Source organism: Mytilus californianus, unplaced genomic scaffold, assembly GCF_021869535.1.
Source record: "Mytilus californianus isolate M0D057914Y unplaced genomic scaffold, xbMytCali1.0.p SCAF_2, whole genome shotgun sequence".
Taxonomy (NCBI): Eukaryota; Metazoa; Mollusca; class Bivalvia; order Mytilida; family Mytilidae; genus Mytilus; species Mytilus californianus.
In genome coordinates, this window is record NW_026262668.1 from 134,306,777 (window position 1) to 134,321,376 (window position 14,600).

Genomic DNA, 14,600 nt, shown 5'->3' on the forward strand with positions numbered 1-14,600 from the left:
TGGCTGTACAATAAAAATAAACTGTTAACACAGAGATATATCTATATCTCGCCTATTTGTTATTTTGATAATGCAAATGTTGAAATTAAAATAGCAATACTTTAACATGCAAGTTATGCAAATATCTAAAGTCAATGAACCATGACTGAAGGTACAGGGCTAAAAATCTCTATGGAAATGAGATGTGCTAATACAACTGCAAACCAAATACCATCGACTTTTCATAAGACGTTCCCTTTAAACAAACCTAAACACAAACATTAACTTGTAAACTATGTAAAAGTTTTAAAGTCAATGAACCATAATTAGGGGGTGGGGTTATATAATCTCCATGGAAATGAAACTTGCAAATGCCAATATATTTGCATAACGAATATCATTGACTTAACATTAGTGGTTCATCTTAAACTGACCTAATCACAAACTTGTAAATGTAAACCCAAGCAAAAGTTTCAAAGTCAACATACCATGACTGACGGGTAAGGACCAAATATTCTCAATGGAAATGAGATGTGCTAATGCTTATACAACTGCATACCAATTATCATTGACCAACCACTAACGGTTCCCCTAAAACTGACCTAATCACAAACTAACACATGAAAACTAAGCAAAAGTTTCAAAGTCAATAGACCATGAATGAGGAGGAGGGGCCAAATAATCTCCAAGGAAATGAGATATGCCAATGCTTATACAACTGCATACAAAATATCATTGACCTACCACTAGTGGTTCCCAATAAACTGACCTAATCACCAACTAATACATGTAAACTATGGAAAGTTTCAAAGTCAATAGACCTTGACTGAGGGGGCGGGGCCAAATAATCTCCATGGTAATGAGTTGTGCCAATGCTAATACAACTGCATACCAAATATCATTGACCTACCACTAGTGGTTCACCATGAACTAGACCTAATCACAAACTAATACATTGTTGACGCCACCGCCAGAGGAAACAGCATATCTATGTCTCGCTTTTCAACACCGTCAAGGCGAGACAATAAACTTGTGATGAAAAAAAACATGGACCAATACTAAATAATGACCCGCATTGCCAGAGCAAGAGATAATTACACATCTATGTCTATAATGGACTACTGAAGAACAAAACTTTATTTCTATTTAACTTGTAAAAAATATATAAGCTGCTGCAGACAATTTTTGTTTTAAATAGTTGATATTGCAAATAAATTATATGATTTTATGTTGGGTTTTTCAGTGATAAAACATAAGGCTGGTATAAAGATGCAGTCAACATTTCCCTCAAACAACCTAGGAACCCACTAAAACAAGACTATATTACAGCAGAAATAAATGATTTGATATTGAATTAATACATCACCTGCAGTGTGTCATTATTAAGTATGGTACATGTATTTTTTTTTTGTCCAGCTAAAGTAATCAATGAATGATTGATTTTTATAGGATATATTTAAAGTTCCAATTGAATGAAAAACATTAGCTATTTATTAGATGGAGCAGTTCACTTTGCAAAAACTTATATGCCCAGGTAAAGACCAACTGCTTCTGGGGAGGATTTTGATTTCCATCACAATAATTGTGGCAATAGAGAAGCATATGGAAGATAGATACTGATGTAAATCTATGGCATGAATACAAAATACTGAACACAATATAACTAGAATACTTTATTTCCGGCAGAAATGAGAAACTGTTCAGATGTTGAAAACAGTTTAGCCGTGGCAACTTGACAAAACATGCATTAAACTGTAGCTCGTCCAGAATCCAATGTCATCCTTTGCACCAGTTATCAGATATGTTCATTTGTCAAATAAACAAATACTGAAGCAATTATTTTTTGAATTCAAGAGTTTCACTGAACCACCAATTATATTTAAATTATATAATAATTTTATATAAATTATATAATAATTTACAATTTGCAGAAGTAATGCCCCCTAAAGAAAATATGTTTGCAAACATACAGGGACATTGAGATGTTGGTCTTGGTTTAATTTCAAGGAACTGCATTAGAGTATTTCAATTATAAACACCTTTAACAAATAACATTAGGTGTTGGTAGTGTATTGGATGACATTAGATCTGAAATGGCTGTGTGATATCTATTACTGAACTACTTTTAATACGGAGGACGAAAACTACAGTGGATATATATAAAACTGAAAAACGTCTATGTTGAGCCAAGTCTGTATATGATTGTAAAGAGAAAATGCAGTCCTCCTTGTATAAAACACATTCCTTTAAATGAGGTAGATAAAACTTAACAACAGTGTAAAAGGAAATTTTCTTTAGACAAACTCAACCCAACAGTTTACAGTATGTCCTAATTTTTGGCTTTTGAAAGCATTGTATGGACTATTTTGGATGACTTAAATATGTTACCAATTACACAGAAGTCAGTTAATACTGGACTAATCAGTCCTATTTTGAAAATTGCAGAAATAACTCAAGCGACTAGTTAAAGACCTTTTGAAAAAAGGCTAATAGAGAAATAGGATTCAGAATAAAAACTTCCCTTTACAAAGCTGGCATTTTCTCTTTTACAGAAATAAAGTATTAAGACAATATTGTACACTAAATAATAAACATATACTAAAGATACCAAGAATTACTGGCCTTGTACAAATACAATGATACTTCTGTCCGAGAAGAATTAGCTTTCTAGACTTGGCTCAGTACAATTCTTTGAAAATTAAAAAGGGGAAAATTAAATCACGCAGTATATAACCTGTAAAGTACCATAAAGTTTACAAGAAATCTGTACATTCAAAAACATGTTTTCCTTTATCAGTATTGTATATATAGATTGACAGACAGATAAAGTATAAAAACATGTTCAGGAGCTCCACTAGAGAGCTCATCTTAGCAGTGGCCTATAATTACTCTGATTAAATCATTTTAGTGTGTATATTTTTTTTAACAGCAAGGGCTAAATGTCCCATCAAATTGTACATAAAAAGTTAACAGAATTTCAAAATATTCAGAAGTAATTTTAGTTCACTGCTGAGGATCAAACTGTATAAAGGTAACTATTTAACTTTAAAAAAACATTAATGAATAACACCAAGAAACAAACGACTGAAAAAAAGACTGCTATTTACAACGCAGCCAATGTTTGCTAAAACAATGGATATTTCACATGCTGAGGTGGAATTCATGTGAAGTATTTAAATTTTCTATTTTTCTCAATACATGTATCAAAATGAATTGTTTACATCAGTTCTATTACCCAGTACATATGTTCTGAACCTGTTTACAATCCTACAATTTCATGATTCAATTATTTCACACACAAAGTAAATACTTCACATTCAGCAAATGTTCAGCTGGTACCAAAGTATCAAATTTATATATAACAATGTTTTCAAAATTTGATAATTGTCAAAATTTCTAATCAACTGATGTTAGTAAAGTCATAGAAAATTACAAAAGTTTGCATAAGTTTGATGACATGATTCGGCATTATGTTGCTGCAAATTATGACAAATTTCTATTGCACTTTAAATATTCTTTGTAAGTGGTCTCACAGTTCCTGTTACTGAATTATTTTCAAACTCTTTAACAATAAATCAACTCTGAAATGCTTATGGCAAATAGAAATTGACAAAACCTTTGAATTACAGTAGACAGAAATCCTGACAATTATTACACAAACTGTTTAAAATAGGCTCATCATTTTCTCCCAATGAGAAACCATTGTAATCATTATGCCAACTTTTTCATTGTCAAAAGTTTCTCGGTTGCAGATATACGATGTACATGATTTGACAATAAAAAAGGCAGCCAATTTTTTAAATTGTCCTATACAGCAGGACTTGTAGTAAAATGAATTTCTCATTCACCATGTTCAAGTCATGTATATATGTAGTTTTGAGTGTTTTTGATCAACATATTATCTGAATAGATGTGTAGCCCATGTCAGATAATATGATGTTCCTTCATACCTCTCAAGGTATAAAGATAATTCTTACGACTGATGTTATAAATGCAACAATGTTTGTTGTAACTTCTTCAATAAAACTCGAGTCTATTAACATTTTGTATGTGAACACTTCAAAATTGTTCAACATTTTTTTGTGGCTTTCTCTTTTGCCAATTACTTGAATTGAAAATCATTATCAATCGCTTGTCGTAAAAATTGCAGTGGTCACACACAGAATTGAGACTTGTGAGATGCCTGTCTGATGTAAGAAAGACTTCTGTCAAGTGTTGCTACATTTGATATTTTGCCATGTAACTTCTTATCATCCAGTGACAATAGAAGAAATCAAATGTTGACAGTTATAAGTGTTATGTTGTCGAGAAGAAATAAAATTGTAATAATGAAATAAAGTTTTCAATACTTAGTTGAAAAGTGGATGGTGTAACATTTGTAAATTCTCACCTGTTCATCATACATATATTTTATTAGAATCAGGTCATACCCAGATGCTTTAATAGTCAAGATCTTTTTAACAAATGGATTGAGAAATAATGATCTCATTATATATAATAAAACTTGATTAAAAAGGCCCTGTTCTCTTAGTTTTTATTTACACTTGGTATACAAAATCCTATGATGATGCCCTCTCCCCGAACCCAACGCAGAAAAGATGGACAACTAAATCTAATTTGATGAACAGATGAGAATTATATTCATGCATCCTCTGTTGAATGGTAACATAATATGGTGTAATTGTCAGACCTGTGTTTAGGAACAGAATAGAATTGTCACCAAAATTTCTATACAAGTGGAAGTTTAGTTGGAAATAAAAATTCTAATTTTATCATTTTTTTTAAATTGTCAACATATGGGCAAAAAACCACCCATAAAAACAGGTCATAAAAATTATAACAAAAAAAAAATGCTTTCAACAAGTATCAAAAATAAATTCTATTACAAAAAGACCATGTTAATTTCAAAACAAAAATAACAATGGCCTTCCTTTGATCTCTACGACCCCCATCCCTCTATCAACCTCCAATATCTGTACCTCCAGTGAATCACCCATACTAATACTATTAATTAATGCCCTTTAACACCTCCCTAGCCCCTGTAAAATGGAGCTATATACTGGGAGAGAATGAGAAACAATACACCAACAATAAAGCCTTTTTAAAACAAGTATTTTTTCTTTTTTAGCGATCTTCACATGGAGGTAATACATCATTTGTTTAATCTCAATAATTTAATTTCCATTTTGTTCCCGTCTGGGTCTTCTCTGTTGTGGTGGGCCTCCCATCATTCCTCCCTGTTGATTTCCCCGCTGATTAACCAGAGATCGGATTCGTCTGATGGCTGGCTGCATAGCATAAAAATGTCCAATAATTGAAACAGCAACTTCCGAGTCATCTTGTGGATTTTGTTGACTGTTGACTTCTGGCAGTTTAACTATAGCACCACTAACTCTCTGCATTTCTCGTACCTAATAAATATAAAAGATCATAATTACTTGTGTGTTCTGAAATTTAATTTACAAAATATTCATATTTGCCAAATATTTCCGTAGAATGAGGTTTTCAAGCAAATTAATTCCACTTAAAAGTCGGTTACAGTCGAATCTCGTTAAGTCAAAGTCCAATGGACCAGACAAATGCGAGATTTGTGTAAACTCAATATTTTGAACAGTGTGCCTTTTTCCATATGAGAATTATGAGTGTGTATTCAAGCTTCATATATTTTGTGTGTATGGTCACTCTATAAATGAAAATGCTAACAAATTTAACTAGTTAATTCTTTACTAAGCAAATGAATTATCATGTAGTTCATTCTTTACTAAGCAGATGAATTATCAGGTAGTTCATTCTTTACTAAGCAGATGAATTATCAGGTAGAGCAGATGAATTATCAGGTAGTTCATTCTTTACTAAGCAAATGAATTATCAGGTAGTTCATTCTTTACTAAGCAGATGAATTATCAGGTAGTTCATTCTTTACTAAGCAGATGAATTATCAGGGAGAGCAGATGAATTATCAGGTAGTTCATTCTTTACTAAGCAAATGAATTATCAGGTAGTTCATTCTTTACTAAGCAGATGAATTATCAGGTAGTTCATTCTTTACTAAGCAGATGAATTATCAGGTAGTTCATTCTTTACTAAGCAGATGAATTATCAGGTAGTTCATTCTTTACTAAGCAAATGAATTATCAGGTAAGACTAGAAATGTAAATTTGTTATAATTGTCTTCATCCTTTAAACTTTTATTGTCATTAATGAATTTCAATTCTAAGGCTTCCGTTCTTCAAATTGGTTTCTAATAGGTATATCTGGTGAAAATGTTCAGCACACTCAAGTTGCGCTTGGAGATCAACACAGGTGTTAATTAGCAGTTACCATAAACATGTCATTTTAACTGTTGTACAAACAAGCATGTTTACACAGCTTAAATCACTTTAATATGAAAATGATTAGGTTTGACAAGAAAAACATCTGATTCAATATTCTAAATTTCATTACTTTCCAACTTAGAGACATTGGGTCAATTTACATCCACAGGACTATATAATTTATTCAACTTAAACTGAGAATTTGAGTCCATCGAGTTCGACTCATGAGAGGTTAAAATGCATTTATCAAACAGGCATTTAACGGGATTGAGAAATTACCTGGTCTCGTCGGAGTTTGTATCACTGAAGAGAACATTATTCTTGTATATAAATTGTCCAGGGGCAATTTATTAATCATAATTATGCTCTCTTCTAAAAAAGAAATTGGATTTCCTAACTGGCTTTAATCTTTACGTACTATGGTTCCAGATATGTTTTACATTCATTTTCTGTCAAAGAACAAATGTACTTACGTTTTTTGCCCTGAAAACATTGAAGTCATGTGTGGCTGTTGTTCACCACTTTTAATGCAGTCATTAATTTGACATGATCATTGAATAACACATAGTGAGTGGTGTATAATGCATCCACAGCTATTTATATTGAACCTTTAACCCTGAAGCAATGACCTCTGTAGAACTTACATTCTGTCCACCTTTACCAATGATTCTTCCTACCATTGACCTGGGGACCATCACCTCTGATCGTAGATGAACCTCTTCAATTCTAGCGAAACCTCCTTCTGACTTTATCTTGTCAAATATATAGAACTGAGCCTGTAAAAAAATTTAACTTGATCATGTTTTTACCCGCTTATCAATTTTATGAATAGCAACATTTACTTATTCCCTTCATTTGCCAAATATTCATACATTTGTAAAACAATTCTTATTTGTAGAAGTTAACGCTTAATAAAATAGTGACCTGTGTTTGTAACTGTAGTTTGTATGTGTAATTCCCAAAAAAGACATTAAACTTCAACTGCGAAATATTTCCCAATTCAACAATCAACAATCAATCAGCCTAACAATTGTTATGCATATTTTATTCTAAGGAATTTTGCTCCTGAAATTCAAACTGACAACATTTCATAGTATTTTTTAATTTGGTTTACAGATCCAACCGACCCAATTCTATCTATTTTCAGGAAAAAATTAAAATTGGAATTTCAGGCTTTGTATTCCCGCCTTCTGTACTAAAATAATTATCCTTGAAATATAATAAAAATATCAGTGTAGTAGCATTTACCTCAAATTATGTGCATTATTTTATTAATATGTGAAAATATAATATAAAATAGAAATGATCACAACATTGTCCAATGTGTTAAATAAAAATCTCAAAATAAACTGTTGCATTTGTGTTCTTAAAAATTAATCTAAAAATAGACAATCGAACAGATCTGGAAATGTTGTTTTTTCGGAACAAAAAGTTTGTTTTCCATTTTTATCATAACTCTAAAAAGATTTTATTTTGAACCATACATGAAATGGACCTGTCCAAACTAAGACGTCAATTAAAAAAGTAAGCAGACGATGACCACAAACAATTTGGAGTTTTCTTGTTTTACAGGTGGTAAGAAAAATGTTCATCCATTTTGATATTAAAAGCTTGGTTATCACAGTACCTACCCTAAAGGACAAAACCAACATCCCCGGCTGTGTATTAGACGGGTTATCTCAGTGCCTACCCTAAAGGACAAAACCAACAGCCCCAGCTGTGTATTAGACGGGTTATCTCAGTACAGCCCCGGCTGTGTATTAGACGGGTTATCTCAGTACCTTCCCTAAAGGACAAAACCAACATCCCCGGCTGTGTATTAGACGGGTTATCTCAGTACCTACCTTAAAGGCAAAACCAACATCCCCGGCTGTGTATTGGACGGGTCATCTCAGTACCTACCCTAAAAGACAAAACCAACAGCCCCGGCTGTGCATTGGACGTGTCATCTCAGTACCTACCCTAAAGGACAAAACCAACATCCCCGGCTGTGTATTAGACGGGTTATCTCAGTACCTACCCTAAAGGACAAAACCAACATCCCCGGCTGTGCATTGGACGGGTCATCTCAGTACCTGCCCTAAAGGACAAAACCAACATCCCCGGCTGTGCATTGGACGGGTCATCTCAGTACCTACCCTAAAGGACAAAACCAACATCCCCTGCTGTGTATTAGACGGGTCTATTTTGTTGATGGTAAACTTTTTTCATGCAATGTGATTGCAGCTTCTATCATGTGCTTTCCTGATTGAAGCGTATTATTCACTGTTTTTCATGAAAATTCATAGGGGAGCAACTAATTGCTATTTTTTTAATTTTTCGTTCATCATGAAATGACCATTTATGACCCATTTGTACAGGCACATGACCACTTTTCATACAAACTTGTTTGACGATGACATGCATTGTGTTTAAAACAACCAAGAATAAATGTTTGGTACTCATATTTAAGGAATGATGACCCAAAAAAAAGAACAAAAATAAAGCTGAAGTAAACAGTAATTCTGTACATTGGATGTCTTGTAAAACTTTTTTCTGACTGACAGACCCAAATCTTTCACATCAAAAATCTGTAAAAAACCAAATATCTAAATGCTTAATATAACAATAAATAGATCTCTAGTTTGTTCTTATGCTCCTGAATTTTTTTGTGGGAGCATAAAAATTGTGATATCAAATATTTTACTTGATCCAAGTCTTTAAAATATATATTTTACCAAAAGAGTACTTACCTTCCATTGTGATTCAGCTGATCCAGTGATAATCACTTTTCTTTCATCCATTTGATTTTGAGGACCTCCTTTTCTATCACCATTCATTTCTCCGTTTTTCTGTGGAAGAATCTATTCAAAATAGAAATGTATAATTTGTTTGATTAAGTTTATATAACACAAGACAGCTGAATTTTTTTTTACAGTCATTTCAGTAGTTTTGGTATTCAATACCCAATTATTCAATCTGCTGTACAAAGAAATAGCTCAAGACTACCTGAACAATCAACATAATTCAAAGTAATATGTGATTTTGTTTTCCCTTATTTGTAGAATTATTTAACAAAATGATTATGAAGAGCCTGTAGTAAGCAAGCTCTTATACCCCACATAGCCCTTATTCAAGAGATAATTTACAGGTGACCTAGTGACATAATCACATTGTTATTGTAGATTTAGACAATAGTATTGTTATACTAGTATCACAATTACAAACAAAGTGACACCATTTATACAACTTAATTTCATTGTTGATATATATATTATTGCAAAATTATTTTTTTTCAAATGATTTAATGTTTAGTACTGTAGTAATTTATTTCAAATAATTAACCCGTAATAAAATAAGGAGATTGGGTGTGATTGCCAATGAGATAACAGTCTGATGTACTATCTACCAGAGTCCAAATAATGTGGCTGTTGGCAGTTATAAGTCACTTTCAGACCTCAACAATGTACCAAACCGGTTCACTGTTTTCAGGTACCACAGGAAAAAGAGTTGTGGCTGGGTGGCTTACAAGAAAATATAAGAAATATAATAATAATAATATAAATAAGAAAATAAGAGAGACAAAAAAGACAGGACCGAGACACTGGACTATATATTAAGCGCTCCATTACTAATCTTTAGAGGAGCTGCTGATCTATACTTAGAAAAGAAAGATGTTGAGGACTTAGCCAGAGCGAGCAGAATTTTGAAACTTAGGAACAGCAGAGTATATGTGGGGACACCACATATATAGGCCCATCTGCCCTATATAAGCTGCCACCTATTAATATTAATGCCTAGGGTGGTAATTAAACCCATGTGCATTTAATCAATTGTACTCTATGTACATGTACTTATATGATATATATCAAATGCAAAAAAATGCAGCTATAAGGGAGCAACCATTTAACTTCAAAGGGGAGGTTTAGGTTTTTTTTTCTTAAGTCACTCAGAAAATTATTTATTTAGTTTTTTCGACACAATCAACTAGATTATTCTTTTTCGAAATTTGACACTATAAAGTATGGAGGGAATTAGCATTCAGAATAAATTTTTTTTGTCATCTGCTTGACCAGAATATTTTTTTCATCAAATTGGGGATCAGAATATTTTTTTAGAAAAAAAACATAACCCCCCCCCCCCCCCCTTTGAAGTAAGATGGTTGCTCTCTAATGTAAATATGTAAATTTTACATCATTATAGCCTTATTTTTTATAAGGACCTAGCTAGACCTATTTCTTAGGCAAGGTGTATTACATAACTCTGAAAGCAGTACAATCCAGTATTCTCCCCAGGATTTTTTTTATAGCGCTGTGGTAAGCGTGCAATATTAGATTGATTCCATATCACCTTAAGTGTTCAGTTATGTTTGTGATTTGATGCAGTTACATTTATTTACAACTACCATGTTGGTTATACTTTATATTAAATAGACAAAGACCTGCATTTTTTATACATTGCCATGTGCATTAACAGAAATGCAAAAAAGTGACATTTTTATTATTAAACTTTAAATTTTAAATGCTTAGATAATAATTTGACTTCATTACCACCTGTCCCAAAATGAAGCACAGAGGGTACATTTTTTTCTCACTTTTAGTTGTTTGACTTATAAACTAGTTATCTATCCTTTACAGCTTCATAATTACTGACACATATTTAAAGAAGGTTTTCAATGACAAGATTGGAATTTTATTTATTAACTTTTATTTACATCCATCAAACTTCAATTTTGCAATTAAAATTGGTATATATTCCTTTAATATCAAAGAAAGAAATGGAATAACTCGTTCCATAAGTATTGAAATGTTATTAAAGATATGTTTAAAAAAGGTTAAAATATTTGATCATATTCCAAGACGAATATGATAGAAATCTTTTTTTGAAGAAGTCTTTTTTTTATTATTAAAGGTGGATTATGAGATTATTGGTCACAAGAATATTAAAGTGATTGTTGACTTTTCAAATATAAAAATATGCACAAAGAAGGAAATATATCTGATTCCTTGTAAAAATTAAAAGAGAGAACATTGTACTTTAATTGATTTGGTAATTTAATTTCAAGAATGACAACATGTACGATCTGTTACCACAAGTGTAAAATTTGTCCATTAGCTACTGTTTATTATGTTTATTGTTGAACTGTATCTTTGAACTTTGTCAATCAGTCATGATTTACTTCTTAAGCTGTGTAAGAACCTTCTTGTAATTGAAAATTGGTCTGCCATGATCACGATTTCTACAATTCTGAGTTCCTAACAGGTTCAAAATTTAGCACATTTGCAGTTTACAATACCCAAAGATCAGGATAAACAACGATTTTGATTGGCTGATCACGGTTGTCTCCCTTGGGAAAAGTTTGAGGAAAGTTCAAAATCTGGAACAATCATTATTTTTGTGTAGAATTTAACAAAATCGTGTTTTAAAGGTTTTTACACGATCACAATTGTGCAATCGTGACAAGGAGTCAAAATCGAGTATTTCACGCCTGAATCATGAAAGTTGGCAGGTATGACAGGTTAAGAAATTAAATAATGAAATTCTGTCTAGTGCATTATTTAATATACGGAACCGAGTTCGGAAAGCCGGTTGAAAGTCTGGTCAATGGTAAAAGAAAATTGACTGCGTCATTTTCCAAAAAAAATATCTTAACCAAATTAAAATAGAACTGGCATATTGCCAGAAAATCAAGTTTATATCTCTGTTTCAATATAGTAACTTTTGAATGTTCAGTCTTACCTTGATGCGAGCACTAGACAATCTCATTATCTCCTTTATATTTGATCCTTTACTGCCTATAACTGCACCCACTGTGTTTTCTGGTATGTACAAGTAAGTGACTTCCAACTCCTGTTGTGGAGGGACGTTAGGTACTTGTCCATAAATACCTGGATAATAGTTCCCTCCTCCTCCTCCTCCTTCCTGAAACAAATAAAGAAAAAATAAATCAAATTCAAAAATGTCTTTTAAAACTCATCAAAAACAGCATCACAGACCTTGGAAAAAAAGAATCCTTCAGAAGCAGTGATAAGCAATCAGACTGGGGCGGAATATTACATCCATCATCAATACTAGGATATTGTCCAATCATCATGTTGCTCTTATTACAAAGCTATAACAATAAGATTAAAACAAACTATTTTCATGTTTTGAATCAGCATGGCAAAGGATTTATGATCTTTCTTGGAAATCAATCATTAAGAAAATTAGAATTGACAAAAAAAATTAAAACAATCATTCTGAGAGTATTGCATGGCAATACATAGTCCCCTACCGGTTAAAAATTCTTTGTACTGGAACAAAATGCTAACTTGATCTATAACTTGTCATGGTGTAAACTATATAAGAAATATAAAATCAATATCTTCAAGCATGACGAAAAAAAGTGTGAAAAAATGATTATTTGCATGAAGTTTATAAGTCTGAGGACCATAATTCTGCAAAATAATCATCGGAATCCAACAAAATTTCGAATTTGATCTGTAATTTTTCATGGTAAAATTATATACCAAATATCAAATCAATATCTTCAAGCATAACAAAAAAAGTGTGGAAAACTGATTATTTGAATGAATTTTCTAAGTCCAAGGACCATAACTCTGAACAAAATCATCAGACCGGAACAAAATTCAAACTTGATCTGTAACTTGTCATGGTCAAACTATATACCAAAAATCAAAGCAATTTCTTTAAGCGTGACAAAAAAAAGTGCGGAAAACTGATTACTGGTGTGAAACACAACAGTTCCAAAAAATAAAATAAAAAAAACTTGAGCACATCCTTGAGCAACAATAAAATATTAAACAATCATAAGCAATCAGACTGGGGCGGAATATTACATTCATCATCAATACTAGGATATTGTCCAATCATCATGTTGCTGTTATAACGAAGCTATAACAATAGGGATAAATTCATTTCTCTCTTTTCAATCAGCATGGCAAACAAAGGATTTTGGAGCCTTCTTGTAAATCAATCAAAAGAAAATAGGAATGGACAACCAAAAAAAGAAAAAAAAAATTATTTGCTCCTGTGAACAATGATTAATCAGATATTTATTACGATGATGGTTGATTCTAATGCATATTCAACTGAGACATGTAGTAAAACCTGCATTTATGATCACCTGCCTCTAACGACCACTTTCAAACCCTTCCGAACGTTTTCTCTATATAATATATATATAATATATATATAATATATATAATATATAATAATATTACTCTATTCAGTGACCACCTGTCGAACCCGGTCAGTGGACACCTAATTTTTGCACCAAAATCATCATTTTAATGTTTTACCTATCAAAATAACCATAACAAAAAATATACTTGTTCATAAAAACATGATTATATTAAAGATTAACATACTTCTCATGCATGTTATAGGAAAGGTTAATTTGCCTACCAAATTCATTTTTGTATTGTCCATGATCTTTTACTACAAAATCTAAATTGCCCGACAGGAGTGCAGATAAGTATTATTAGCAAGAAATAGAAGAAAAACTTCATCACGGGATGTTTGTGTAAATTCCACCATGTTTGTTATTGAAATTGTAGAGGGGGACCTTATTTCTTTTAAAAAACTCTTTTCCATGAAAATACCACAAAAGATCCCACACAATTTGAAATTACCAGTTTCACGAATCTCTATGGCGAAAAAGTGTGTGCAGACAATGTACCACTACGGATTATATAAGGCTGATTCCAATACTTAAAATAATATGAGAAAAAAATGGTAAAATGACAAGCACCTTACAGTAGGCCTGACAGTTCTATGTTAGCAAGCATATAGAACCTTTCTATATACAAGTAACTATGACATAGAAATGATTAGCAATCAGACTGGGGCGGAATATTACATCCATCATCAATACTAGGATATTGTCCATTCATCATGTTGCTGTTTTTATCAAACTAAAACAAAAGGGTCATATTCAATTCTCTGTTTTGGAACATTCTTGGAAATACAATCAAAATGACAACTTGCATGGACAAATTTGTTTTGCACCTATCAAGAACGATAATTCACATCTTTATTACGCTTGATTCTAATGCACATTCAATTTAAGACATGTATATTCATTCAACACTGATATATAAAAGAACATTGCTTTAGTTGGTAGATTGCTATTTTGCCTTTAAACTATTACTATGCGAGTGGTTGATGATTTACTGTCAGAAATTAACCAAAATTATTTTACAATTCTGTAAATTGATAACAAGAGTGCACACGCTGAAATGTCTCGCCTTCTTTACTAACCATTGATATTATGTTGATAGTCCTAAATATAAAGCTTTACTACAACTATCACATAAACTTAACTTG

General features: G+C 32.0%; 1 protein-coding gene across 4 annotated transcripts in view; it reads right to left on the reverse strand.

The window, feature by feature from the left end:
• Positions 1–1,639: 1,639 nt before the first annotated feature.
• The window catches only part of LOC127731100 (insulin-like growth factor 2 mRNA-binding protein 2), a 40,785-nt gene continuing 27,824 nt past the window's right edge, over positions 1,640–14,600 (reverse strand). For 3 of the 4 annotated variants that reach the window (XM_052239964.1, XM_052239961.1, XM_052239962.1), the window contains 4 exons: positions 12,012–12,194; positions 9,026–9,136; positions 6,938–7,069; positions 1,640–5,390 (listed from right to left, as the gene is read on the reverse strand). In XM_052239964.1, the coding sequence (XP_052095924.1) occupies positions 5,154–5,390; positions 6,938–7,069; positions 9,026–9,136; positions 12,012–12,194 (663 nt within the window). In that variant the 3' untranslated portion in view covers positions 1,640–5,153. The remainder of the gene's footprint in view (positions 5,391–6,937; positions 7,070–9,025; positions 9,137–12,011; positions 12,195–14,600) is intronic. The other variant, XM_052239963.1, reaches the window with a different exon arrangement.